The sequence below is a fragment of the Protopterus annectens genome, chromosome 8.part0, assembly GCF_019279795.1.
Source record: "Protopterus annectens isolate FY-2018-M chromosome 8.part0, PAN1.0, whole genome shotgun sequence".
Lineage (NCBI taxonomy): Eukaryota > Metazoa > Chordata > Ceratodontiformes > Protopteridae > Protopterus > Protopterus annectens.
Window position 1 is genome coordinate 1,627,925,492 of NC_056741.1, and position 27,258 is coordinate 1,627,952,749.

The 27,258-nt window shown below is 43.2% G+C and overlaps 1 protein-coding gene across 1 annotated transcript in view; it reads right to left on the reverse strand.

The window, feature by feature from the left end:
- Positions 1-27,258, reverse strand: part of PIH1D2 (PIH1 domain containing 2) — a 335,361-nt gene that overhangs the window by 134,162 nt on the left and 173,941 nt on the right. The window contains exon 6 of the mRNA XM_044079474.1: positions 5,301-5,599. Coding sequence (XP_043935409.1) covers positions 5,301-5,599 — 299 coding nt within the window. The remainder of the gene's footprint in view (positions 1-5,300; positions 5,600-27,258) is intronic.

Sequence of the window (27,258 nt, forward strand, 5' to 3'; positions counted from 1 at the left end):
TTTGAGTGGGTATGTAAACAGTATGAAGTTGACCAAAGGCTCTGGGTATGGTTCCTGACCACCTTACTCCATGGTAAAGCTGTACCTTCTTTAGCAAAAATGCTTGATACTGACTGTTTTGATTATACTGCTGTAAAAAGACATTTATTAGAATGTTTTAAGCTAGCACCTAAAATGTATAGGAAAAAGTTTCGTGAGCATAGGCGCAAGGCAGATGAAAATGTAGGTGAATATGTTGTTGAACTGAGCACTTATTTTCATAGCTGGGTGAGTGGATGTCAGGTCACCACTTTTGAAGGGCTGGCAGACCTTTTGGTAAGGAAACAAGGCCTTAGCACTTTGCCTGAGGACATGAGGATCTGGTTAGCTGATAGTGTGCTACTTCAGAGGAGTTGGGAAAGAAGGGAGACATATACCTAGCAAGCAGAGCAGCCCTGCACAGGAAAGGGACCCCCAGTACTGCTCATGGGACTAAAGGACCCCATGGTGGGCAGCACAGACTGCCCCAACAGAATCCACCAGTAGCAGGGGAAGCCACTAGTCCAGGTACACGTCCAGGACCTAGGGTGAAATGTTTTGAATGCAACCAGTGGGGCTATGGGGCATACAGATGTCCATGGAGGCAAGGTGGGGAACAAAAGATGAAGGAGCCAGTAAGTGGGAAAGACAAAATGCCAATAGTGTGTTGTCTTGAGACAACCGGGGTATGGAACTACCATCCTGCAGATGTCCTGAGAGGGAAGGATTTGGATGAAGCAGTACTATGTACCTATGCAGTTACATGCAGTGAGGCTAGGAGACAAGCATGTGGGTCTGGTAGCCTGGGTCTGGTAGCCTGGGGGAGACCCAGACAGACTGCATACTTGCAGCCAGGACTGCTGAGGTGGTTACGTCAGGGAGGAAGCTATGCTGTAGCAGTGAGACTAGATGTGAGCCACAGCTGCTTGTGGGTACTGATGTTCCCTTGGACAGGGTAACTGCAAAGGTAGAGGTGAGCAGTAGTACCCAGGCTGACAGTGAGGCACCACTGTCAGAGGATGCCAGACTTCCTGTGGAAGGGGAGCTGGGAAGGGTTACAAGGAGAGACTTGAGACAGGCTCATTTATCAGACCCTACATTGCAAGGCCTGAGTCATGTAGCTAAGGAGGCACATGATTCTCAAGGAAAGGGGGAATCTGTATACTGGAACAAAGGGTTACTGTACACAGAGTGGACCCCTGAGTGAAGGCTAGAAGGTGAGAGAGTACAGCAGTTGGTAGTGCCTAGAGCTTACCGTCTGGCACTTCTAGCCATAGCCCATGATATTCCCTTTGCAGGTCATATGGGCATAAAACGTACATAGAGGTGTATTATGCAAAACTTCTGTTAACCTGGAATTTCCAGAGATGTAACAGGGTACTGCAGGACCTGTGAGCAGTGCCAAAAGGTAGGCAAGGCAGGAGAGCTCCTTTGATGCCTTTGCCTGTGATTGTTGAGCCATTTCAGAGGGTAGCTATTGATATTGTGGGTCCTCTGAGTACCCCAAGTTCCACAGGGAAAAAGTATATCCTAGTGATTGTAGATTATGCTACATGATACCCTGAGGCAGTGGCTTTGTCCTCCATTGAGGCAGAGAAGGTGTCAAATGCTTTGCTAGAGATTTTCAGCAGGGTAGGTTTCCCAAAGGAAATACTGTCTGACAGAGGTGCCAATTTTATGTCAGACCTGCTGGCTTGTCTGTGGAAGTCCTGTGGGGTGAAGCACATGAAGACCACCCCCTACCATCCCCAGACTAATGGTCTTGTTGAGAGGTTAAACTCTACAATCAAGTCCATGCTACGGGCATTTGCAGATCAGTTTAAGAGGGAGTGGGACAAATATGTGCCCCGTCTGTTTGCTTTCAGAAAGGTTCCCAGGAATCCACAGGTTTTTCATCCTTTGAGATGCTGTATGCGCATAGGGTGAGGGGACCTCTAGATTTAATTTGAGATGAGTGGGAAGGTGAGTGTGAGTCTCACAAGGAGTCTGTTGTGGCATATGTCCTGAACCTCAGGACAAGGCTCAGGGAACTCATGGACCTGGCCCAGGAGAACCTGGCAGAAGCCCAACAACAAAAAAAAGTGTGGTATGACAGGATTGCTCAAGCTAGAGAGTATGCTGTAGGGCAGCAGGTAATGGTTCTCATTCCTGTCAGACACAACAAGTTGCAGGCAGCTTGGGAGGGACCCTACAAAGTGGTAAGAAAGGTAAGTGATGTTAACTACATGGTGGAACTGCTAGGCAGACGGCAGGGGCACAAATTGTACTATGTTAACATGATGAAACCTTGCCATGATAGGGAGGCCCTTGTGCTGAGCATTTGCAGTGGATTGCAGGAGGAGTCTGAGAGAGATCTTGTGAATGATCTCCTCAGTGAGGCTCGGGCTGACACCTCGGTGGAAGGGGTAGCAATGTCCCAGCAGCTATCTCCTACCCAGGTTCGAGAAATCTGAGCAATGTTGCAGGAGTTTGGGGGCATGTTTACCAGGAAACCAGGGAGCACCTACCTGGTGCAGAACCAGGTGGATACAGGACCCCAAAGGCCCATCAGGCAGGCCCCTTATAGGGTGCATGAGAGAGTCAAACAGACTCTGAGGGAGGAGGTATAGGAGATGTTGGAACTAGGGGTGATTCAAGAGTCCAACAGTCCCTGGGCCTCACCAGTGGTATTGATGTCAAAGAAGGATGGCAGCAGATGATGCCCTAGAGCAGCTGGGTGGGGCTAAGTATCTTACAACCATTGATCTTACCAAGGGTTACTGGCAGGTGCTCTTGACTCCCAGTGCTAGAGAGAAGTCAGCCTTTGTGACTCCTTTTGGCTTGTATGCGTTCACAAATATACCCTTTGGGATGAAGAATGCCCCAGTGACTTTCTAGAGGCTGCTAGATCATATCTTAGCAGGAGCAGGAGGGTTTGCCATTGCTTACATGGATGATACTGCTATCTACAGCCATTCCTGGCAAGAGCACCTTCAGCATGTCAGGGAGGTGCTAGGCAGACCACAGAGGGCAGGGTTGACCATTAAGCCGAGCAAATGTCAGGTGGGTATGGCAGAGGTCTCCTACCTAGGACATAGAGTGGGGAGTGGTAAGCTAAGTGCAGAACCTGCCAAAGTGGAAGCTATTCAGGCATGGCCTGCACTGGTTACCAAAAAGCAGGTGATGGCATTTGTGGGGACAGCAGGGTACTACAGAAAGCTTTTTCCTAGTTATAGTACCATAGCTGCTCCCCCTCACAGACCTGACAAGGAAGAACAGGCCAGATAATGTAGTGTGGACCCCATCATGTGAGCAGGCATTTCAGAAGCTTAAGGAAGCTTTGGGAGGACCCCCTGTGTTAGCCAGCCCAGACTATAGCAAAGAATTTGTTGTGCAGGTGGATGCTTCAAACTATGGGGTGGGGGCTGTACTTAGCCAGATGTCTTCAGAGGGAGAAGAGCACCCAGTGGTTTATCTCAGTCGTAGGCTCCAACCAGGGGAGGAATGCTATGCAGCTGTAGAAAAGGAATGTCTAGCCATAGTGTGGGCACTACAAAAACTTCAGCCTTATCTGTATGGAAGAAAATTCACTGTGATGACAGATCATAACCATCTAACATGGTTAAACAGAGCCAGTCAAGAAAATGCCAAGTTGCTAAGATGGAGCCTGGGGTTGCAAGCATATGATATATCAGTGCAGCACTGCAGTGGGAGCAGCAATGCCAATGTAGATGGGCTCTCAAAACAGGGGTGAGGTGCACCCAGATAGACCTGACACTCTCAAGTGACGTTTCTCAAGGGGCACTTGAAAAACTTGCTTGAGTTCCTCAGCGGGGAAGACATGTGAAGATTGGACAAAGACAGGCGAAGGCTGCCAGCCTAGTCAAATAGAATTTAATACATGATTCTATCAGTTGTATAAATAAATGTAAAATACAGGCGTGTTTTTAAATGCAAGAAAAACACTGTAAAATGTGATAAGATTGTTACAACATTGCCCCTTTGCTGTAAAGAAAAACTAAGTCAAGCCTTTCAAATGTGTCTTTTGAAATTTAAATGATTTTATGACATTCTTTGATCTTTAAAGTTGGTTGCGGTCAGGCTGGCTGAAGACATTCTGTCTATTGTGTTAACTAAGGACTAATTGCTAGAGTGTATATGTGAAATGCCTTTTAGTGTTGTATTATCCTGTGCAGGTGTTAGCTTGCTAAATAATGCAGTTTCTATTAGCCTGGGAACTCAGAGCTGGTGTCAAGATGATGCAATATGAATACTGGGAAAACCTAAGTGTCAACATGATGTAATCTGGGGAGGACCCAGAGACATGTTTGTTAGTGATGTTTTATAAACTATGTCTCAGAGAGAAACTTAAAGCATTTTGACTTTGGACATCTAACCCAGCACTGCTTATGCTCTTTATGTATGCAAGTAGGATTGTAGCACTGTGTTTTCTCTTAAGATTAGCTAAAGATTAGAAAGTTAGATTAAGTATTTTTCTGTGTAATCAGATCTTTCCTACAATATTATTTTAAGTTTCTGTGTGATCTCTGAACTCTTAGATATCTCTGTGGTGTAGTAGTTTTGTCTTGTGTTTTAATTATTTATTATTAAATATTTTTAAAACCTTCTACCTGTGGCTGCTTTGTGTAGAGATCGGCTCTAGAATACATTGCATATTTACAGAGGTTATTGTAATAGGCCACTCTAAAGTAAGCATTGACTGTTAGTCATACTACCATTGGATAATAATATTGCACAGTAATAACTGGACACCCTTTTAAGGGGCTTTTATTAGATGATATTATTAACTGGGTGGTGGTCGTAATTACTACCATATAGTCTGGGTAAAGGGGCACAGCTGGAGAATCTGTGTCAGCTTTTCCCAGGAGTGTCTGTGAAGTTGTATAAATACTTATCTCAAAGTGTCTTGTGTGTTGTGTCAGCTACTTGGCAGGGACACAAAGCACTGGTTGGACAGAGAGGGTACTGGAAGTTTTAGCTTGCCCAGTTAGGCTGAGACATGGACCCTATAGCTGTGCCAGTGGGGAGTCCTACTGGGGACCTGGAGAGCAAGGGAGCAACCAGCCCCAGACTGACTGTGATCTCTGTGTGCACTTAAGGGAAATTGTACTTTACTGTGTGTATTAGTTATCCTTTCCTCTTCTAGGAGACGACCTCCCTGGTGTTAGTGGTGAGGATTGAGGTTCCTTGATTGCTGGGCCAGGGCACAGTCGTCACAGTACTGTTGGAACTAGATTACAGTGGCATATTTAATACAAGGTTAATATTGTTTAGCTTATTACCTGTGAAACACTGAGGCTACATTCTGTCACACTGCAGACATCTGGCAAGTCCACGCTCAGTACAATTTTACGAGCATTTCCATTTTCATCCTTGACAACTTGGAGTTTATGATCTGGTGTTTCTATAATATGTTCACCATGTAGCTCAGTACTAGAAATCTCTTCAATGAGGCATTTATTCTTCTGCTTTGTTGATGAGCTGGAGTCACTAATCAGGTCAGTGGATGCAATGAATTCTTTATTGCCATGGTTGCTAGTAAGCATATTTTTCATCTGCTGTATTAGCAAACCTTCACTCACTAACAAAGACACAAAAAAGTACACATTTTGTTATGAACAAACTTCCGCTGCCTTTAACATACAACAAGAAATACAGTTACAAAAAGTGCAACCTTGAAACAGCTGTAAATACATTATCCAAGTCTGCTGTAATATGAGAAAAATGCGATGTACAGTAATAATCCTAAATCATTCAAGTTCCAAATGCCTAACACAGTGAGATGATTTATGCTACAGGCATGCTCTTTCAAGGCTGCTGGAGACTCATTTTAAATTATTATTACTATTGAGACAAATAATGGAATAGCCCTTTTCAACTAATATTGGATAGTACCCTGTAAAGTACAGTTGTGTGAGGTAACACTAGGTCTTCAGGGAACAGGCTTCTATTTTCACTGTCATTATTAATCTTCTGGTCTACTTTTACATAAATAACTGTTCTCTGTTTCCTCTTAGGTAATGTCATGCTAAAGCTATCCTGATGCACTGGTATATTCTCCCTATATAAGGTAGGTTGCCCTGATTCATGTGTATTTATTTACTTAATTTTTGACTACCTTGGTCCCTCTAGGACCATACCTATTTTAAATACCAGACTAAGGAAATATTAGCTAGGACACTAGAGAAATTCTCCAGTTCTTCTCCCACATTTTTCATCGAAAACAGCAATACAATGGGCACCTCAGATTAAAAGAATAGTACAGTTGTGTACACTTACCATAAATGTAGATGTTTGAGTGTATTCACTGTTGCAGTTATCACATTTGGGTTATCTGCCTGCAGGTAGCCTTCAGCCGACTTGAATACCAGAGTCTTCGGATTTCTGTGTCAGATGCTGTCGCTTTTTCCTTGACATCAGGTCGTCAAGGGTATAAAACATTCAGCCGACGCCATTACATCAGTTTTTCTTGCCTCAGATGTCAGGTGCCCCCACAATAGGGATCAATTAAATGGTATGGTAAACCCCCATCAAAAAGCAAATACACAATAAAAAATAAATATACCAACAAGAAGGAAAGGTAGAGCCAAGAGAAGTCAGAGGGCTGGAGGGAGGGTAACCAGGACTGCAACAGTGAATACACTCTAACATCTACATTTATGGTAAGTGTACACAACTGTACTATGTTCTTCGTGTTTCACTGTTGCAGTCATCACATTTGAGTTGATTCCCAAAGCTAAGGAAGGGAGGAGGAAGTTAAAGGGCATTAGGGCCAGCTATTAAGCCCTGCAAGACTGCAGTGGCAAATCCAGCTCTGGATTTAGAAAAGATAGGCATGTGGTAATGCTTGGTGAAGGCATGTACAGAGCTCCAGGTAGCAGCTTCTAGGATGTCCCTGATAGGGACTCCTCTGAGAAATGCCGCAGAGGTAGATGCAGCCCTGGTGGAATGTGATCTTATCCCTGTGGGGTAGGTTTTCCATGGTGCTTGTAGCATAAATGAATGCAATGGGCTATCCATTTGGAAATGGTTTGCTTTGAAATGGCCTTCCCCTCTGCCCGTGCAGCAAAGTTAACTAGCAGCTGTTCAGATTTTCTGATAGTCTTAGTCCTGTCCAAATAGAATCTAAGTTGTCTGTGCATGTCCAGAGAGTGCAGTATTAATTTCCCTTTGTTTTGTGGATTAGGGAAAAAAGTAGGCAAATGAATGGACTGATTTAGGGCCACAGCAGACACCACTTGGGCATAAAGGAATGATTAGGCCTGAGGGAAACCCTGTCTGCATGGAAGATAATGAAGGGTTCCACTGCCATGAGGGCCTATAATTCAGACGCTCTTCTTACTGAAGTGATGGCTAGAAGAAAGGCTGTTTTCCAATAAAGGAATTTCAACTCTGCTGTAGCAGCTGGCTCAAAGGGGGGAAGAGTGACCTTTTCCAATACAAAGTTAAGGTCCCAAGCTGGAGTGCGAGCTCTCCTGGGGGGGGGGGGGTCTTAAATTTTGGCCCCTCTAAGGAATTGCTTTAGAATTGCTGGTGAGAGAAGAGGGGTGGCTCAGTATTATAATGTGCTGAAATGGCACAGGCATGGATTTTAATTGACGAGAAGGATAGGCCCTTGTGGAGCATTTCTATTAAGTACTGTAGAATATGAGGTAAGCTGGGCAGCGTTGTGCCCATCCCCTGAGCCTGGTTCCAGGAACAGTATCTTTTCCACTTTTCAGCATAGGATTTTCTAGTACTAGGCCTCCTTGCCTCCAGAATAACATCCAGTACCTGCTTACTGAGGGATGCTAGAGGAGAGCTCAAGGAATTAGCCAGGCTGCAAGGTTCAGGGTTTGAAGCTGAGGGTGCAGAATCTGGCCCGCCTGCTGGGACAGCAGGGAAGGGGTCTGAGGCAGGTGCCATGATTCTAGCAGTGGCATACTGCGCAAGAGGGGGCACCAGTGCTAGCGTGGCCAGTCTGGTGCAATCAGTATTGTCCTTGGCTTGACCTGTTTGATCTTTAGTAGAACCTTTGAGAGGAGAGGCGGAGGGGGAAAGGCAGAAAATGAGAGGCTTTCCCAGGTAAAGGACATGGCATCCACTTTCCAAGCTTGACTGTGGGGAGTTCTTGTGCAGAATTTGTTCAATTGGTAGTTCTGAGGGGAGGCAAACAGGTCTTACCTCTGGAATTCCCCATTTGCTCCTCAAGAGGTTGAATATTTTGGGTTCTAGTTTCAATTCAGGTGGGTTCTGCTTAAGTTGTCTGCCAGTGAATTTAGTTTGCCTGGCAAGAATTGTGCTTGTAGGTGTACTTGGTAGCTCAAGGCTGTGTCCCACAGAGCCATGGCTAGTCTGCAGAGAGGGTACGAGTGGGTTCCCCCCTGCATGTTTATGTACCACATAACTGTAGTGTTGTCTGTTTTACCAATAGTTGTCCTGGAAGAATATGGTCTTTGAAGGCTGTCAGAGCATTTTGTACAGCTAACATTTCTTTTTGATTGATATGTAGGTGCATCTGTCTTGGGTTCCATTTGCCCTGAATGCACTGCCCTGCCATGTGAGCCCCCCCATGCATAGTCTGATGCATCTGTTGTTAGGGTTTGGGCGGCAAGGGGTAGAGTGAAAGGAAGTCCCTTGTTGTGGTAGCAAGCCTCTGCCCACCAGAGGAACTCTGTCTTTATACAAGGAATGATAGAAATCATTGTTTCCAGGTCCTGAGAATGTTGACACCATAGGCTTTTTAGATACCAGTGGAGTTTCCTCATACGCAGTCTTGCAAATGGAATTAGTAGAATGCAAGAGGCCATGAACCCCAGAGCTTGCAGTATTTTCCTTGCAGATAGCTGGGGTTTTGTGGTCAATAGTTTGAAGTAGGTTGCCAAATAAACTTGTTTCTCCGGAGTGAGGAATGCCATCTGGGAAGTTGTGTTCAAGCTTGCTCCCAGGAATACAATCTGTTGGCAGGGTACTAGGTTAGATTTCTTTTCATTGATGGTGTAACCCAGTGAGGTTAGAAGTTTCTTTACAAATGCCAGGTGTTGTAATAGCAAGTCCTGGCTTTCTGCCTGAGTCAGACAATCGTCCAAGTATGGGTAAATTTGAATATTTCTCTGCCTGCAAAATGCAATGGCTGGAGCTACACATTTTGTGAACACCCTGGGTGCAGTAGATAAGCCAAAGGGAAGTGCAGAGAACTGAAAGTGCATGGAGCCCGCCCTGAAACGTAGGTATTGTCTGCAGGATCCTCTTATTGGGATGTGCAGGTGAGCTTCCTTTAAGTCTAGGGTTGCTAGCCAGGCATCCTTGGCTAGCATAGGAAGAAGCTGTTGAAGAGTTAGCATTTTGAATTTTGGAACCACCAGAAAGGTGTTGAGAATAGAGAGGTCCAGGATAGGACGCCAGGAGTTGTCTTTTCTGGGTACCAGAAAAAGTCTTGAATAAAAACCTTGTCCCCTTTGTTCTGCTGGGACAGGTTGAATAACCCTGATACTGAGAAGAGAGAGAACCTGCTGTTGGGCCTCTGCCCATTGATTTGGGGGTAGGTCTGGCCAACCATTTGGGGTTGGTAGTGTGTGGAAGTGGAATCTGTATCCTTGGGAAACTATATTCAAAACCCATTTGTCCTGGGTAATGAGTTCCCAGTTTTTTTGCATGCAGGGTGAGCTTTCCTCCTAAGGGAGCAGGTAGTTGAGCAGGATTTGGAAGGTTTAAGGTTAAGTCATTGTGCCATTTTTCTGTAGTGGGGTGACCTACTACTCCCTGCTTTGGGAGTGGGAGCCCCCTCACTGCTTAGATCTGTGCGTACTCAGAGACTGTAGCCTAGGTGGTCTGCTGTTCCTGGGTTTGGACTGAGAAGGCCTGGAAGGGACTGGAAAGGACCAGTTCTTTGAAGGCCAATGCCTACTGAATCTGCAAGGCTGTACTTGTAGGAAATATTTAACAGTTTGCATAGATTTAGCTTTTTCCACCATCCTTTTGAGGACTTCTTCTGCTTTGTTGCCAAAAAGGCTGTCTTGGTTTAAGGGAGCATCCAGTAATTTAGTTTTAACATGATCTGGCAAGTTTTGTTCCTTAAGCCAAGCATGCCTTCTAAGTACAGACCCAGTGACAGCAGCCCTGCAAGATGCTTCTAAAGCAACAAAACCACATTGTAAAGTATGTTTACCAACTTGTTCTGCAGAATGCATTAACTCTTGCAATTCTTTGTGTTCAGTCAGGAATCAACATCATTTTCTGTCTAAGTAGTCCCATAATATGCTGCTGATACTTTAAGATATGAAACTGGCAATTTAAAGCCCTAAAAGCCAAAGTAGCAGAAGTGTATACCTTCTTACCCCATCTGTCCAAGGCTCTAGAATCTCTATCAGAAGGGGTAGGATTTTTGTCAGCAGTAGCCTTAATGCCTTTTGGTCCTTGGGAAATGGTCTCTGGATCCGCAGAAGGATTCTTGAAGAGGAACTTGTGAGAGTCAGGTACTCTGTAGTACCTCTCAGGTTTTCTGGGAGCTGGAGGTAAAGTGTCAGGGGTAAGGCTAGATTCCAAGAAAGCATCATCTACAATGTCCAGAACAGGAGGGCTAGCTAAAGGCCTGTGTTGAGGTAGGAGTAAGAATTCCCTAAGTCTCTTTTTGGACTCGGAGTAATCCTGGCTTTCCCAGCGGAAATGCTCCCTAGCAGTGTGTAAGGTTTCACCGAAAAAAAAGTCTTCTGGAGGGGAAGCAGAGGGAATGGATTCCTCTGCATCAGAATCCTCATAAGTAGATAAGGGCAAATCCTGGTAATCAGAAGGAGCAGAAATATCAGATCCCTGATCAGAAGAATCAGAAAGAAAATCAGTTCTAGGTCTCTTAGAGGGGGAAGGCTGGCATCCCCTAATTAAGATAATAAGGTCTTCAGCCATTCTAAGCATTTGTTTTTGAGGCATATGGGCTTGAGCCTGCAGTTTGTCGTTGGTTTTCTAGGCATAGTGCAAGTTTTTGGCCTGGATGAAAATGATAGCGTCAGTTTAATATGAATGTCTGTAGGCCTGAATACACCCTCAGAAGCCGGTGCCTGCACAGTGGCTCCGGACCCATCCAAGGTAGAGATATCTGCAGGTTCTCTAGTCGAAGAAGCATCTCGCGGCATACCGGACTCTGAGAGGGTCTCAGTAGAGGCCTGCAAATCTGAAGTAGCAGGTATCAGGGGCTGTGAAATTGCCTCACTGAGTACAGGCGGACTGGTGACTAGCTTAAAAGAAGCGCCGTCGGCAGTTTTGGACCTATGCGGTCTGTCTCTGTCTTTATCCTTACTTTTTTTTGGAAGATAGGTAGTTGGATGGCTTAACAAAGTCATTTTGGAGTACACAGATCGAGTACGAAAGTAATTGGCTGCAAAAATAGCTCGAAAACGAATAGTTCGGGCATTGAACAAGGCACAAAACCAACAGCGGGGGACGTCGTGGTCTGGGCCTATACAGGGGATGCAGTAAGAGTGAAAATCTCTATAAGGTATTTGCAGATAATTGTTAACTTTTACTAACATCGGTTAGAGAAAGAGAAAGAGAAAGGATCCCCAATGGGGTACTTATCTTTTTTGAAGACTTCGGGTCTGAAACTCGAAAATGAGAAGTTATGTACCTACCATAACGTTCCATGTTAGTTGTCTTCTCTCGCCTTCTTTCTTGCTGGATGGGTTTGGAGCCGAACCTTGGCTCCGACTCGGCCACTTACTAAAGCTCGAGAGCTAATTTTACCGGCTCAAGGCAACCCTATATCCCATGATGCTAGGTGATAACTACCCAGATCTCGTTTGGTAGCTGAAACAACATTAGGCAATATAGTCCTCCAACTGGAGAGGAGGAGGAAAAAGGATAACCCCGAAAGGATCACTATCTAAGCTGTAGTTACCCTAGGACAAGCTATTTGGCTGAAAGTGCAAGATCAGGACCCTTCAAAGAAGGGGAAATCTTCTCGGTCTGTCCAGGTTAGGGGGATGGTGGGCGGGACGCAAGAAAGAAGGCGAGAGAAGACAACTAACATGGAACGTTATGGTAGGTACATAACTTCTCAATGTTAAGTTGTCAATCGCGCCTTCATTCTTGCTGGATGGGACTGCGTCCCTAGCACCTTCATCCTGGATGGCTCATTGGAACAGACTCTTGAGAACGGTGGAACCAAAATTTGCCCATTTTCTGGAGGCCATGTCCAATTTGTAATGCAAAACAAAGGTATGAGGAGAAGCCCATGTGGCTGCTGCACAAATAGTGTCTATTGGTAGTCTAGCTTGAAAGGCTGTTGATGTGGCTAGTGCCCTGGTTGAATGGGCTCTTGGCCTAGAAGGCAATTCTTTACCTCTGAGTTGGTAAGTATAGGTGATCAGAGAAGAGAGACACCTAGACAGGGTTACTTTGGATACTGGAAGGCCTTTCCTATTTTCTGCATAAGATAAAAAGAGTTGATCAGATTTCCTGATTTGTTTAGTTCTGTCCAAATAATATCGGAGCTGACGATGAACGTCCAGACAATGCAGTTTTTGCTCCGCCCTGTTTGAATAATTAGGGAAGAAAACTGGGAGGTCAATTGATTGATTTAAATTTGTCTGCAAAGCCACCTTGGGTATGAAAGAGGGGTTCGTTCTTAGAGAAACTCTGTCTTTGTGGAAGACTGAGTAAGGAGGACGAATGCAGAGGGCATGAAGTTCAGACACTCTTCTAGCAGATGTAACAGCGACCAGGAAGAGTGTTTTCCAGGAAAGTAATTTCAATGAACAGGAAGCCGCAGGTTCAAAGGGAGGTAGAATCAAGGATGTTAAAACTAAGTTTAGATCCCAATGTGGTGGAGGATCTTTGATCGGGGGTTTTAGTAAAAAGACACCTCTAAGAAATGCTTTGCAAAGCTTATGGGACATGATGCTGCAAGTCCAACAGGCCTATGTGAAAATTTGAAATGGCTGCCAACTGAACTTTTACTGTGGAGGATGAAGATCCTGAATGAAAAATTTCAGCTAGGAAATCCAAGACCGAGTGAATTGGAGCAGTGAACGGATCTATATTTCTAGCCTTTGCCCAGAAGGAAAAACGCTGCCATTTACTAGTGTAGATCCTTCTGGTGGAAGATTTAAGGGAAGCTACTATAATATCCCGGATGGGATTTGAAATCATAGGAAGCCTGGCTAGGGACGGAAGTTGAGCAACCAAGCAGTGTGGTTGAGAGAATGGAGGGATTGGTGCAGCTGCCCCGACTGATGGGCCAAAAGATCTGGCACTGGATCCAGATGCCAAGGCTGCTCCAAGAGATAATGATGCAGGAACAGAAACCATATCTGTCGAGGCCAATAAGGGGCAATGAGAATCATCTTGGCTCACAAGGCGGTTGCTTCCTGAATTACCTGTGATATTAACAGAAGGGGTGGAAAGGCGTAAAGAAGTCCCCGAGGCCAATCGTGGACTAGAGCGTCTCTGGGGGGATGGCCTGGAAGGGGGAAGAGGGGAAAGAAGTCGGGGCATTTGCTGTTTTGAGGTGTAGCAAAAAGAACGCAGCAAGGAAGGCCCCACTTCTGAAAAACCTCTTCCGTCACAGATTGTTTGAGAGACCACTCGTGTGGCATGAGAATAGCTCTGCTCAACCTGTCCGCTATGATGTTGGACTTCCCGGGGATATGCTTTGCTATCAGAAACCGCTGAGAAGAGATCGCCCATTGCCAAAGTCTGAGTGCTTCTCGACACAGGGGATGCGACTTGGTTCCGCCCTGCTTGTTGATATACCACACTACGGACATATTGTCGGTTCGGATTGCAATAGTCCCCAGGGGAAGAGAGTCATGGAGGGCTTGCAACGTCAAAAGCACTGCTCTCATCTCCAGGACATTTATGTGCAGGTGGCATTCGAAAGGTTGCCATGTGCCATGGACTGTCCTGCCCTGAAAATGCCCCCCCCCCCGATCAGGGAGGCGTCCGATGTGACCGTGGCGGCCGGGGAGGGAGGAATAAAGGGTCTGCCTTGATGGACTTGAGGGGACAACATCCACCAAGACAGATGATTTTTGCAAATTGGAGTTATCATGATCTTGTGGTGCATAGGGAGTTGTTGGAAAGACCACTGGGCGAAAAGCATCCACTGTAGAAGACACATGTAAAAGCGGGCAAGAGGAAGAAGTGTGATGGCGGCCGCCATGAGCCCCAATACTTTCAGGACATACCTGGCCTGAATTCTGTCGCTCTGAAGCAGAACACGGACATGGTTTTGAATATCCAAGACCCTTTGATCTGTTAACTTTGCTGAGAGCTGCACGGTGTCCAAGTTGGCGCCTATAAAGGTAATAGATTGACAAGGTGACAAGGCAGACTTTTCGAAATTTATAGAGATTCCTAGCCCTCTGCAAATGTAAATGGTGTAATCTCTGGCCTGAAGAAGTTGATGCCTGGTGGTGGCGGTGAGGAGCCAGTCATCTAGATATGGAAACACCTGGAATCCTTGATGCCTCAGGTGAGCCATAACCGCTGCCATACATTTGGTGAACACTCTGGGGGCTGTAGTGAGACCAAAGGGCAGGGCTCTGAATTGGTAGTGACTGGCCCCCAGCCGAAAGCGGAGAAACCTTCTAGAGCACCTGTGAATTTTGATGTGATAGTACGCGTCCTGAAGGTCCACGCAGCACATCCAATTGTCCTTGCCCAGAAAGGGTAGAATGGACTGTAGCATGACCATCCGGAATCTTGCACTTTTTACAAACTTGTTTAGTTTGCTGAGATCTAATATTGGTCTCCAGTCCCATGGGTTTTTTGGTACCAAAAAGAACTTTGAGTAGACTCCGGATCCTAGTTGGTCTGCTGGGACTGGCTGGATGGCTCTTTTTGCTAGTAGTTTTGATATTTCTAGCACTGCTTGTTCCCTTAGACTGGGTGGAACGTCTGGAAGGGTTCCCTTTTGTTGAGTTGGGGTTTGGATAAAGGGAATTTTGTAACCCTCGGATATAACCGACTGTACCCATTTGTCTAAAGTGAGGGAGAGCCAGGCTTTTAGGTACAGCGACAATCTTCCCCCAACTGCCTCCGAAGGTGGACAGTCGGGCAACACCTCAGGGATGTTGGAAGGGTTTGTCAGAGAGAGACTCTCTGCTACCCCAATTCTGCGGACTCCCTCTGCCTCTTGGGTGGCGTCTGTTGTTGTTACCCCCTCTGCCTCTGGGGGTAAACTGACCTCTTGCATCAGGCGTGACTCCTTGTGATTTGTGGAACCACATCTTTCCACCCTTTTGACCCTTAGGATATGGTCTGGAAGGGGTGGAGAAACGGACTCCTATGGCAGAAAGAGTCTTGCCATCTTGCTCACATCTGGTCAAGGTGTCTTTCACTTGAGGCCCGAACAACGTCGAACCATCAAAAGGGGAGTTAGTGAAGGACACCTTGAAGGGGTCTGCAAAATTACAAAGCCGCATCCAGGCATGACGCCTTAAGGCCACACCTGTGCCTGCGGCCCTACTCGCTCCATCAGCTGCATAGGAAATGAGCCGCATGGAGGAGTTAACAATGGAGTTTAGGGTTCCTAGCTGTGAGTTGATTTTATCTTGGGACCCAGCAGCTGACGGATCCTGTAAAACTTCACCCAACTCTTTGAGAACATCTCTCTGAAGGTGGGTGAAGTGACACAAGTAATTCAGCGACTGCATGGCAAAGGTCGCTGAAGAAAACATCTGCTTACCGTACCTATCCATAGTCCTAGAATCCTTGTTAGGAGGATGGATAGGTACTGAAGGATCGGCTAGTTCCTTCTTGGTGGCTGCAGCCACCACCATGGCATCAACCGAGACACCTTTTGTTAAAAATTGTCTATCAGCTGGAGCCGTAATAAATTTAGAAGGCCTCCGTGGGGTGGGTTCCACCGAATCCGGGGCTGTCCACGCCTTCTGTGCCACCACTTCCATAAGGGGGTCGAAAGGCGGAGACACCCAGGAGGTGGAGGGTCGAGAACCAAACGCCTCCAGGTAAACCAACTCATCCTCAGAAGGATTAAGGGAAGACCAGTTCCCCCTCTGTTTCAGGATTTCAAGGATGTCTGAGAAAGAGACATCCTCAGAGGGGGACCTTGGGGATCCTTCCGACTCATCCAAGTTGGTATCAGATGTAATGGACTCAGGGGAGTCCACATGCTTCCTCTTACATGTCCTCTTGTGCGGAGGTTCACCTGATGGGTATGGAGAAGCCTCGGAAGAGGAAGATATTCCCAGTGTGGAAACCTGAGGCGTTGGATCTCTGGGTCCGGGAGCAAGAGAGTGGGAAGAGACGTCAGCAGGGATTGTAGTGGGAGGAGCTGATGGAGCTGACTGTTGACCATGCCCTGGGGCTAGTATGCTCCTCATCACTTCAAAGGCTCCCCTATCAGACAGGCCAGAGGGCTCCCGCTCCGAAGAAGTAGGAACCCCAGGCCGCACCGACAGGGACGGCTCCGAAGCCGATGTCGGGGCCGCGCTCATCAGCGCCGACGCTCCTAGAGGGAGAACAGTGTCAGACAAGGGTCTGTTGCCACTCGCCCCCTCGGAGCCAGCGAGAGAGACCAGGTGCCCGGATCCCTCCAATGAAGGCATCAAGGAGGAGATCGGAGCAGAGGACGACGGAGCCAAAGGGGGAGGTATCAGCTCCGACGCCACAACAGTCATGACTCCGAGGAGCTCCGGCTCAGAACTCTGAGGGAGAGTCGAAGGAGGAATAGTAGGTGGAGTTGAAATAGCCACTGTCTGATGAGACGGGCTATGAAGCATTTGGGCCAGTGCCTGAGACTTTAACAGTCTACTGACCACTCTCTCAAGGTCATGGTCGGAAAGCCTGGATGACCGAGAAGAACGGCTCCGATGGCTCCGCTCCGAGAGCAAGGGTGACCCTGGAGCCGAATGGATCGATTCCAAAGATGGGGATCTGGACCTTTTCCTGGAGATGGATGGAGCCGAAGATACGTCGGCTCCAGCCGGAACTGACCGTGAGAGTAGAGGCTCAGCGGTATCGGCGCCGAGTGGAGCCGATGCTGGAAGCTGCGACACAGAAGTATCAGCTCCAACTGGAGCTGATCTTGCCACAGATGGTGAGCCAGCAGCCGAAGGCTTAGGACTTGGAGCCGACGATTTGGCTGGCTTCGAGGGCTTCGCCGGCACAGACTTAGACGGGGAGCCCTCGGGCTTTAATAAGCCCCTTAAGATTAATTTGTTCCTGCGCTCCTGTGGGACTCTTGGGCTGAATGCATGGCACACAGAACAAGAGTCCTGCAGGTGCAGAGGTCCCAGGCAGTAAACACAAGAAGTGTGACCGTCTGTCAGAGACATCTTCTGACAGCACGAGTCACACTTCTTGAAGCCTGAGACCTTTGTGTCCTTCGACATAGTGCTGTCGAAGTAAAAGGGCACAAATGTAAAAAAACACACAAACACACACGCCCAATCCACACAAACTAAGAAAAACAGGGATACAAGAGTACAAACACACCACAAACACAGTACAGAATCCCTGTCAGGAATTAGGAAAGGGGCAGGCCTAAGGCCTAACCTAAAGGGAGGGATGTATAATTTGGGATAAGGGGAAAAGAAAAGGGTACTAACGGGGAAAAGGTTTTAAATTAACCATTAAGTTAGCTAAACAAGAAGGAGTGGAAAAACTAAGTAGAAAGGTATTATATATATATATATATGTATATATATATATATATATATATATATATATATATATATATATAAACTCCAAGACTTACCAAGAGCCGGTAAAAATGCACCTCGCAAGCGAAAGCGGCAAACGAGATCTGGGTAGTTATCGCCTAGCATCATGGGATATAGGGTTGCCTCGAGCCAGTAAAATTAGCTCTCGAGCTTTAGTAAGTGGCCGAGTCAGAGCCGAGGTTAGGCTCCGAACCCATCCAGCAAGAATGAAGGCGAGATTGACAACTTAACATCAAAAATTTCAGGAGTCGGCCGTCCATCACTTGTGAACTGCTTCTGCTTCGGGCACCGCACGGCAAGAAAGACTGATGTAATGGCATCGGCTGCATGTTTTATACCCCTGACGACCTGACATCACGGAAGAAGCGACAGCATCCGACGCAGAAAACCGAATACTCTGGTATTCAGGCCGGCTGAGGGCTACCGCAGGCAGATAACCCAAATGTGATGACTGCAACAGTGAACACAAAGAACATCTGCTCTGTTTATAGTCTTTCTCAAAACTTTTATTTTGTTGCCCTTTCTGAAGGAAAGCCATAGGCCAGGATTCAGAAACAAGCCGGGCTGTGAGCATTACAGCTGTGGCAAAAAAGGCCTGTTAGTGAGATTGCTGAAACAAATAATTCAGAGACACCTTAGATGCAATGAGGAAAAGTATCATTATCAGCTAATTTGCATGTCTCTGAATTGCTTGGTGATTACTGCAGGCATTAATATACCCTTGTGGCAATCTCTTTTGGTGGGTAAAACATCATTATCATGTTAGCACAAGCACCACTCTCATTCATACCCCCAGACACATATGCACATTCAAATATATACACAACTTGATACCACTAATACCAATGCATATACTCACATGCACACGCACACGTCTCCCCACATTACCTATCTGTCAAACTCGCTGGCACTTACATCTAATGTGATTTGTTTGTGTCTTTCGGCTTTTCCCGGTTAGGGGTCGCCACAGCGGAACTCCGGTCCGTTAATGATTGGTAGTGGATTTTTACGTACCGGGTTACCAGCCCTGACGCACAACCTTCAGTGAAGGCATGCCCCATTCACGTATGCCTCCACACAGAAGACGCTCTAGCTGAGAATCGAATGGGACAACATCTTGCTATGAGGCGACGCAGCACCACCACCGCAGTACTTACATCTAATGTGATCTCATCCATTAAAAGTAATGGGTGAACACAAGCTTTTGGCCGAGTTAAATAACTCAGCTGGCAGTAAGAATTTTTGCAGCTCAGCAGTTCTGTGAATCACTTTGAAGCATAAGCACTTATCAGGGATATTTCAGGGGGAAAACATATGGCTAGTTACTGTATGCTGTACTCTCTGGAATGCCAAATCAACATTTGTGGTAGGGCAGAGAGACAGCTCACCATGGTGCTGTACCTCTATGAAGTATGCACTGTGGTTGGGCTAAGGATTGGAAACAGTAACTGCAAGTGTTAAAAAGGGCTAACTGCTGGCAGTAACATTTCTGAATCCCAGTCATTGTTTAGTTTTCCTGAAGTCTTTAGACCTTCTTACTTATTATGAGTTGTATGTAGACACAGAGCTACAAGTGAATTCAGCATGCTGGCAACACACCTATTTTCCCCCATCAAAGTGAGCATTAAAAAAAATATGACAGCATAAAAGCTCCCAATTAAGTGATAATAACTGCAATCAAATAATAGCTTGTAAAATAACTGTGTGTTATATTTTTAATGAAGTTTACCTACCTTTAAAAAACAGAACAGTTTGATAGCCATCTCTTAAGTGACATATTGTAAGCTGCCAAAGATTTTTTTTAATGCTCAGTGCCCCCTACAAATTGGCTCATGGGACAGGTACCCCATTTACTTTACACTTGGTGCAGCATTGCATGGACTTCCAGGATGTTTAATAGTTTTTCTCATTTATGCTCATTCTGGGAAGCAGAACAAGACAACCATATACAGTAAAGTAAGTGCTTACCTTAATAGCATGAACGTTAAGAAAAACAATTTCTGCTATTATCTGTATTGTATCATTATTCTTGCCTTCATCAGTTCCTGAATTGGTGTAAAATTTCTCTACATCATTATTGAACTGGCTTCAAGATCATGTGGAAAGAATTTTTTTTATGTTTTTTTTTCACTGTAATTAGCTGTCATCATGTAAAATGAGCTTTCTGATTTTAAAATATAGTTTTTACTTTAGTTATTTCTGTAGATCTATATAAAAAAATTTTAATAAATATGTGTTTGCGTTCATTCCATGCAGAGTAGCTGTCCAGTTAATTCCTGATTCTACATCAGCTGCTGTCACATTCTGATGATACAACTGTGGGGACAAATAGTTTGTAGGGGGCATTTTCGGTTTATTTTCGTCAGCAGATCTAAATATAAATTGACTTAGAATGTAGCACAATCACTCATTCACTCTGTCAGTCAAAAATAATTTAATATATATATATATATATATATATATATATATATATATATATATATATATATATATATATATATATATATATGTATATATATATATATATATATATATTCAAATAGGCAAGAAAAGCATCTTGGGATGGGATAATATTTCTACATAATGAAATGCTTTTTTGCACAAAAGCTTGTACCTGGATTTTTTGTTACTTTAAACAACAACCAAGGATCCGCTCCACTCCATACACACATTTATTAAAAAACACAAACCACAAAAAACGTTAAAAGTTAAGTGTTTTGTTCCCTTTTAATTGAAGACTAATAATCAAAAAACACTTTAACCTGTATAACACAAATACATGGCCACATGACTAGCCACCAGTCATGTAACACATTTGCATTATATAAAACACTAAAACTTTGGCAATTAAATAAATGGGTAGCGTATGATAAATAAATAATATATCTCTTATATGTACATCAAATATTAATGAATTAATATTTCAACCTTCTCCATTTAAAACACTTTTTATTGTAATCTCATCATTCAAGTCCGGTGGTATGTCTGCTTTAAGTCTGGTACATAAAAAAGCACTCTACACTATGTTTAGTATGGATGCTAGTATTCAACCTTCAATAAAAAAAAAATCTGTGTCAAAATTCATTAATTTCTTAATTTTATTATTACATCAGATAATAATGGAAAAAGGACTTTAATCAAAAATATACAAGATTATTAGATATTCAACAGAATGTTTTAATGAAAGTTATTGGGAGTATTTCAAAACTATAAATTATTATCCAAATACAGAAGATATAAAACATCTGTTGACATCTTCAAATTATACTACTACTTATATAAAGTGGAAATTGTTTACATGGAAATTTATGCACAAAGCATTTATAACTCCGCATAGAATAGAATTAATGTACAAGAAAAAAGTAGCATGCTGGAGATGTAAAACAAACACTAAAGTGGATTGGCAACATGCATTTTTTTGATTGTGAAAAATAACAGATTACCTCAATAATGCATTAGTTTAGAAAGATTGCTGTTAAGCAACTGTTTTTTGATAATAAATCTAGAGCACAAGCATTTTTTGCACAACGACTCAGGCGACAGAAAGTAGAAAGGGCTGTTACCAAGCTTATGGATCCTATAACAAGGAAGAAAACAATGGATCCTGTGGAAATATTAGAAATATTTTGGAAACTCTATGAAAGTCTGTATAAATCAGAGAAATATGGAAATCAAGAAAAGGTACAAATGGAAATGTTTATGGAAGAATTAAATATGGCCAAGCTAGAGGTAAAGGAAGCTCAATTACTAAAAGTTAGGATAGGAGGAGATGAGATAAAAATGGTGATATATATCCAAGCTACAGGAAAGTTCCCAGGAATAGATGGTATTCCTGTGGAAGTTTGGAAGCTAGGAGGAAAAAACTGATAAAAGATCTGGAAGGTTTTGTTTGACAGTATTTTAAGAGGAGGAGAAGTACCAACATCCTGGAAGAAAGCGGTAGTAGCTGTAATACCTAAAGAGGGTAAAGATCCATTAGATCCAGTTTCATACAGGCCCATTTCAAAATTAAATCATGATTATAAAGTGTTTATTTCTATAATGGCTAAACGAATGTCAAGAGTAATGCCAAAATTGATAGATATGTATCAATGTGATTTTGTGGAGGGTAGGCAAACATTTGACAACATTCACAGAGCACTGATGATCCAAAAGGAAGCAGAATGTAAGAAAATACCACTGTTGTTGGTGGGGTCTTGATGCAGAGAAAGCATTTGACAAAGTAAGCTGCGACTTTATGAGCAGTGCAATGGAAGCATTTGCATTCCCTGATAAAATTATAAGGATGATTAGGAGGATATATCTCACCTCTAAACTTGAAGCTTGCATAAGCATAAGATCTCTAAATTTGCCACTAATTCCAAAAACTCAACTCACCACTGCCTTACCCTACATTCTCTGAACTGGTTAGAACTCCCTAACCACCTTGACTATCTTCAACTAACGACCACTCACAAATTGATATTTTACTCAGAAAAATGCCCAGCCTTATCCAACATCCTTCCCCCTTACATCCCTAAGCGATCATTGAGATCTGAACACCAAAACCTAATCTCCATTCACAGACCTAAACATCCCGCTGGCCAGCTACTTCTATCCTTCTCTCTAGGTAGAAAATGGAACTCTCTCCCTCCTTCACTTATGACTATACCTAACACGGAATCCTTCAAGACCCAACTCTTTTTACACCCATCTTCCAAATGGAAATGTTCTTGCTTTCACCCTATATAAACCCAAGGGATTTTCTACACTAAGCCCCTCTCTACTCCTGCACCAATCTGCTCTCTGATTTAATTTCTAAATCCACCTAAATAGATTTAGCTGACTCTCAGTTGACTGTAAGGATGTAAATATTGCCAATTATGTTAGTACCTAGAAAAAAAAATTGCTGTTTCCACTGTTCTTACTATGTATAATTACTTACTATGCATCTCCCTGACTGTTTGTACATTTCTATTGTATTTTATCTCATGCATTGTAACCTTGATTGTACTGCCTTTGGAACTTTTCTCCCCAGGCCTCCACTGAAAATGGGTACTTCGTGGCCCAGTGGACTTCCCCGGTAATCAAAATGAAAACAAATAAATAAATAAATATATGAGAGTTCAGAGGCAAACATTAAAATGGGTGGAGTCCTCTCTGATAACCACTGCTTGAGCAGAGGAACCAGCAGGGATGTTCTGTCTCCTCTTTGTTGTTCACATTATATTTAGACCCACTGACAAAGAAAATAAGGGACTCAGAAATTCAAGGATATAATTGGTATGGTAGTCAAGAAAAGCTGGCTCTATCTGCAGTTGACATTATTTTATACTTGCAAAACCAGAAAGAGACATTACAGTGTTGTGGACCATATTGAGAAAGTTCCAAACCTTTTCAGGAAATTAAAACAAAAGTAATAGTGGTAAATTATGTACCCACACATAAATTGGTTCAGCAATATCCATACTTATGGAGACATGATAAAATGTATTTAGGAGTATGGATTAAAAATGATACTGGTGTGGCAGCTAAGGATATGTTGGAAGAGACTAAAGAAAAGATCATACAAAAACTTAGTTTGAATGTGGGGTAAATGAGGTCTGAAGAAGGGCTGTTTACAATCATTCTGGGTAAAAGAAAGGAGGACAGTAGCCTGGGAAAGTTTCAGATGCTAATTTCCCTAACGTCTAATGATATCAGTCCTACTGTTAAGGAAGATGTAACATTATCATGACAGATACAACTTTATTTGCCTAGAGGAAGTCAGTGGGGTAGATCAAGGCTGCAAGCTGTCTAATCTGCAATGTATTTAAGGAAGAGCTGGCTAGGACTGAAGCATGCAAGTAATGTAAACAGCACTGATACTGAATCAAACGTTAATTAGCTAAAATGGGTCTATATCATCATTCCTTTGTTCATGCTGTTTTTTTTACTCTTCTAATTTATGTTCTAAAGGAAAATATATGCTTCAAGTTTGTAAACTGGAACCAGTTTCTAACTGTTAAATGTTAACTACATGATTTGCTCTGGGGCCATGTCTGAAATAGCAACTTTGTGATCCATCTACTAGTCTGATTACCAAACAAGCAATGAATCGATGCCATATACTAGTGTAACACCTTACTGTGTAAACGTTTCAGATTTACTTCATAAGTCAAAGCAATCATCAAGTGGTAAACATCCAATGTGTTAAACTGAGGGGTCACACGATGAAGGAATCTGTTCACTTGAAGTAGACCCTTTAGCTGTGGTAAAAGATATTTTGCCAGTTTTAATGTATTGACCCAGTCTTTTCAACTTGCTCCAAATGAAACAGACTCCTATCACCATTTTAGACTGTTAACTGTAGCTGCCTCAAATTATGAATGGAGAGTCCTCCTTCAGATCATTTCAATCTAGGGTACTTGGAGTTTTCCTCTGCTTTCTCAGCAAATCAACAAGGGCTTCCTGATTTACTGAGAAAGCAGAGTTAAACCTCAAGTGTCTTGGATTGAGATGGTCTGAAGGAGGACTCTCCAATCATAATCTGAGACAGCTACAGTTAACTTCCACTATATTAACATTGAAAAATGTATTTCTGAGCCATAATATATGGCAGAAATCTTGGAAGAAGTGATTCTGCATGGATCAGAAAATCCAATGGATCATCTGACATGATACATGTTGAGTGAAAAGTACAGTTGTGTGTTTGGCAATCCCTTATAGTAGATGACTGAATCTTTTTTTTATGTCTTCGTAATAGCTCATAATGCAGAAAACCAGATGAACTACCTCCCAGAGTTCTCAGGAATCTAGCCAGTTTGCTGGCAGACCCACAGATGGATATTTTTAACTGACTAGTCAGCAAATGTACTCTTGCACAAAGGGGGAGCAGGAAAACTCTGTGGAGATACATATTTGTTAGCTTACTAGCAGTGGTTGAGAAAGTGATGGAAATAATACAGAGGGGGAGAATAGTAGTGTTTTTTTTATTAGGAAAAAAGAAATCCCCAGGATGGGAACCAAAATTAAACTATGGAGAGAAGGTCCAACTGTATCACTGGGTTAAACTGGATTTCAGAAATGGCTTTGACTTAGTATTACACAGAAATCTGACAGAATACTGGAGGAGGACTGGGAACAACTTAAACTGAGGAACTGCACTGCTACATAGTTGAAAGTCAGGACACAAAGGGTTGTACAGAGAGGAGCAATATCAGACATTATGAAACTAACTAGTGCAGTATCACAGGGGGCAGTCCTGCTTCCAGTCCTCATCAGTATCTTTAATATCAGCTACATTTCAGATAATACAAAATAGGATCAACCTCGTCACTTGTGACAAAGACAGGTGCAGCAGTGGAGAAAGGGGAGTATAGTAAAGGATCTGGAACATGTGACCAAATGCGAAGAAAGTTGGCAGCTGAGGTTCAGTGTAAACAAATGCAAAATACTGAACTTATTAATAGCAGCCCTGGTGAAGTATCAACTAGGTGAAGTGGAACTGATAGCAGCAGAACAGGAAAAGGATCTGGGAGTGTAAAGCACATCTGAACTGGACCATCAAAAATACAATGAGAGGGCATAAGCAGCTAATAAAAGAATGCTACTGAGTATTTTCAGGGTGACAGGTTCTGAAAGCAAAAAGATAATGCTTCCATAACAGCTTGAGTGTATTCCACACTTAACATTCCCTGACAAAGGCAGGGAATATGGGGTGGGGGGGGGGCGAAAGGAGAGATTAGGGTAGGAACTCTGACTGGGCTGTCTGAATCTAGGTTTCTAACCAAGTTTTCTTTTTGTAGCAGTTGTCTTTTTTTAAGTTGCATGACAAAGTTGATTTATTTTCAGTCTTTGATTCAAAGTAAGAAAATAACCTGAGGACCTTAAAAGTGCCACAGCACTGTCTAGCAGAAGCATCCATTAAGTAGTACTGATACAGCTATTCTTGAGAAGATCCTTCTTAAAGTAATAGTTTTTACACAACCACAAGTTTCAGCATGTAGTTAAGATAAACAGAGGTATAATTCCAAACTCGCTAACAATGCACAGAATTGTTCAATGTAATAGCAAGAGAAAGGACTAACAATGTTATGGTAAAAGGAGGCTGAGGAGTTAGAATGTGAATATATGACTATGATATGTTATACAATCCTGTTTTTTTTTTTGCAGATGTAACAGATGCAGAATACTTAGAAGATAAGGACAGTTGGTTACATGTAGTAATTACAGATTCTTATTCAAAAAGTGTTTATATATAGAAGTGCTAGGTGAAAAGGCTGACTCTGAAAAAAGTAAACAAAGATGTGACGGTGCTACAGGAAAGGAAAAGTAAGAGGGGGATGCTACTTTGTATAGATGCATAGTAAAAAAAAGTGGTAAAAATCAATGAAAGCTAATGTAACATGCAGTTGCAACAGCTTATTCCACATATAGAGTGCTAAAAGTTAATTTCTGAATGCCTAATACTTTTCCTATCCTCAAAACCGTGGGGCCAGATTGCACCCAATCAGTCCTACTGGCCTAAGGCCAGCTATGGCAAAGGGAATGCAAAATACGCAAGACACAAGGAAATAGGCTGCAGCAGTGATGACGCTACTAAGATTAGACATATTACAAAGAGTGAAAAGACCAAAGAAAGAAAATACTGGGGAGATGAGTTACACCTCAGACAAGAAGCAGGAAACCCTTTGCATGCTAAAAGAAATGTGCATCTGTTTTTAGGAAGTAGTTAGAAAGATAAAAGCACATATCAGAGAAGACAGCAGGTCTGAAAGTCTTATAAAACAATAAATGTATTAATGGGAGGGTTTCTGAATGACGTGATCAACTGTACCTTTTTAAACCAGATATAGCAGGGATTACAGAGTTTCACACGTGTAATAAACAGTGCAGCTAGAGATGGTGATGTACTGACTTATTTTAAAGAAAATATTGTTGTAAACAGGAAATATAGGAGATAGATAGATATATACACACACACACAGCCAGCCAGCCAAAAGGAGTGATCTACCTTCTATTGGTGCACTTTTTAGAGGAACTGCTCTTTCCATATTTAGATGATATTGTTATCAAAGGTGATTTTAATATTATGCACAGTAATGGATGAAGGAAACTAGTAAAAATACAAAGGAAGACTACTTGTCAGCTGTAATGAATGGTTATAACTAGATAAAAGAGCACATGCACAGGCAGAATGCCATCCTGGTCACTGGAATATTAGAGGAAGACAATGGCAATAGAAATATGATATTTTCACTCCACTGGTGGAGCAGACTGCTGCTTAAACATCTTATAATAAAAGATACAAAAGCCTTTGCATGAAAGAAGCTGGGAGGCGGGAGCACACATTCCCGTGTCATTCTTGGTCAGATACAAAATGGAAAGATTTAATGGGAAAGAAAGAAAGATGGAAATTAAGATTTAGCCAAACCAAATCTTTGAGAAGCATTTCACTTTTTTGTAATAGGAAACTGCTAAATCTAAGAGCGAGGTTGGTCCCTGTAAAGTCATCAGGGGCTACAGATGAAAATGCCATTTTGGGGCTACCTAGGCAATGTAAGACACTAATAAGTATAAAAACAAGCTCTATGAAAGATCAGAAACACTGGGGGACAAT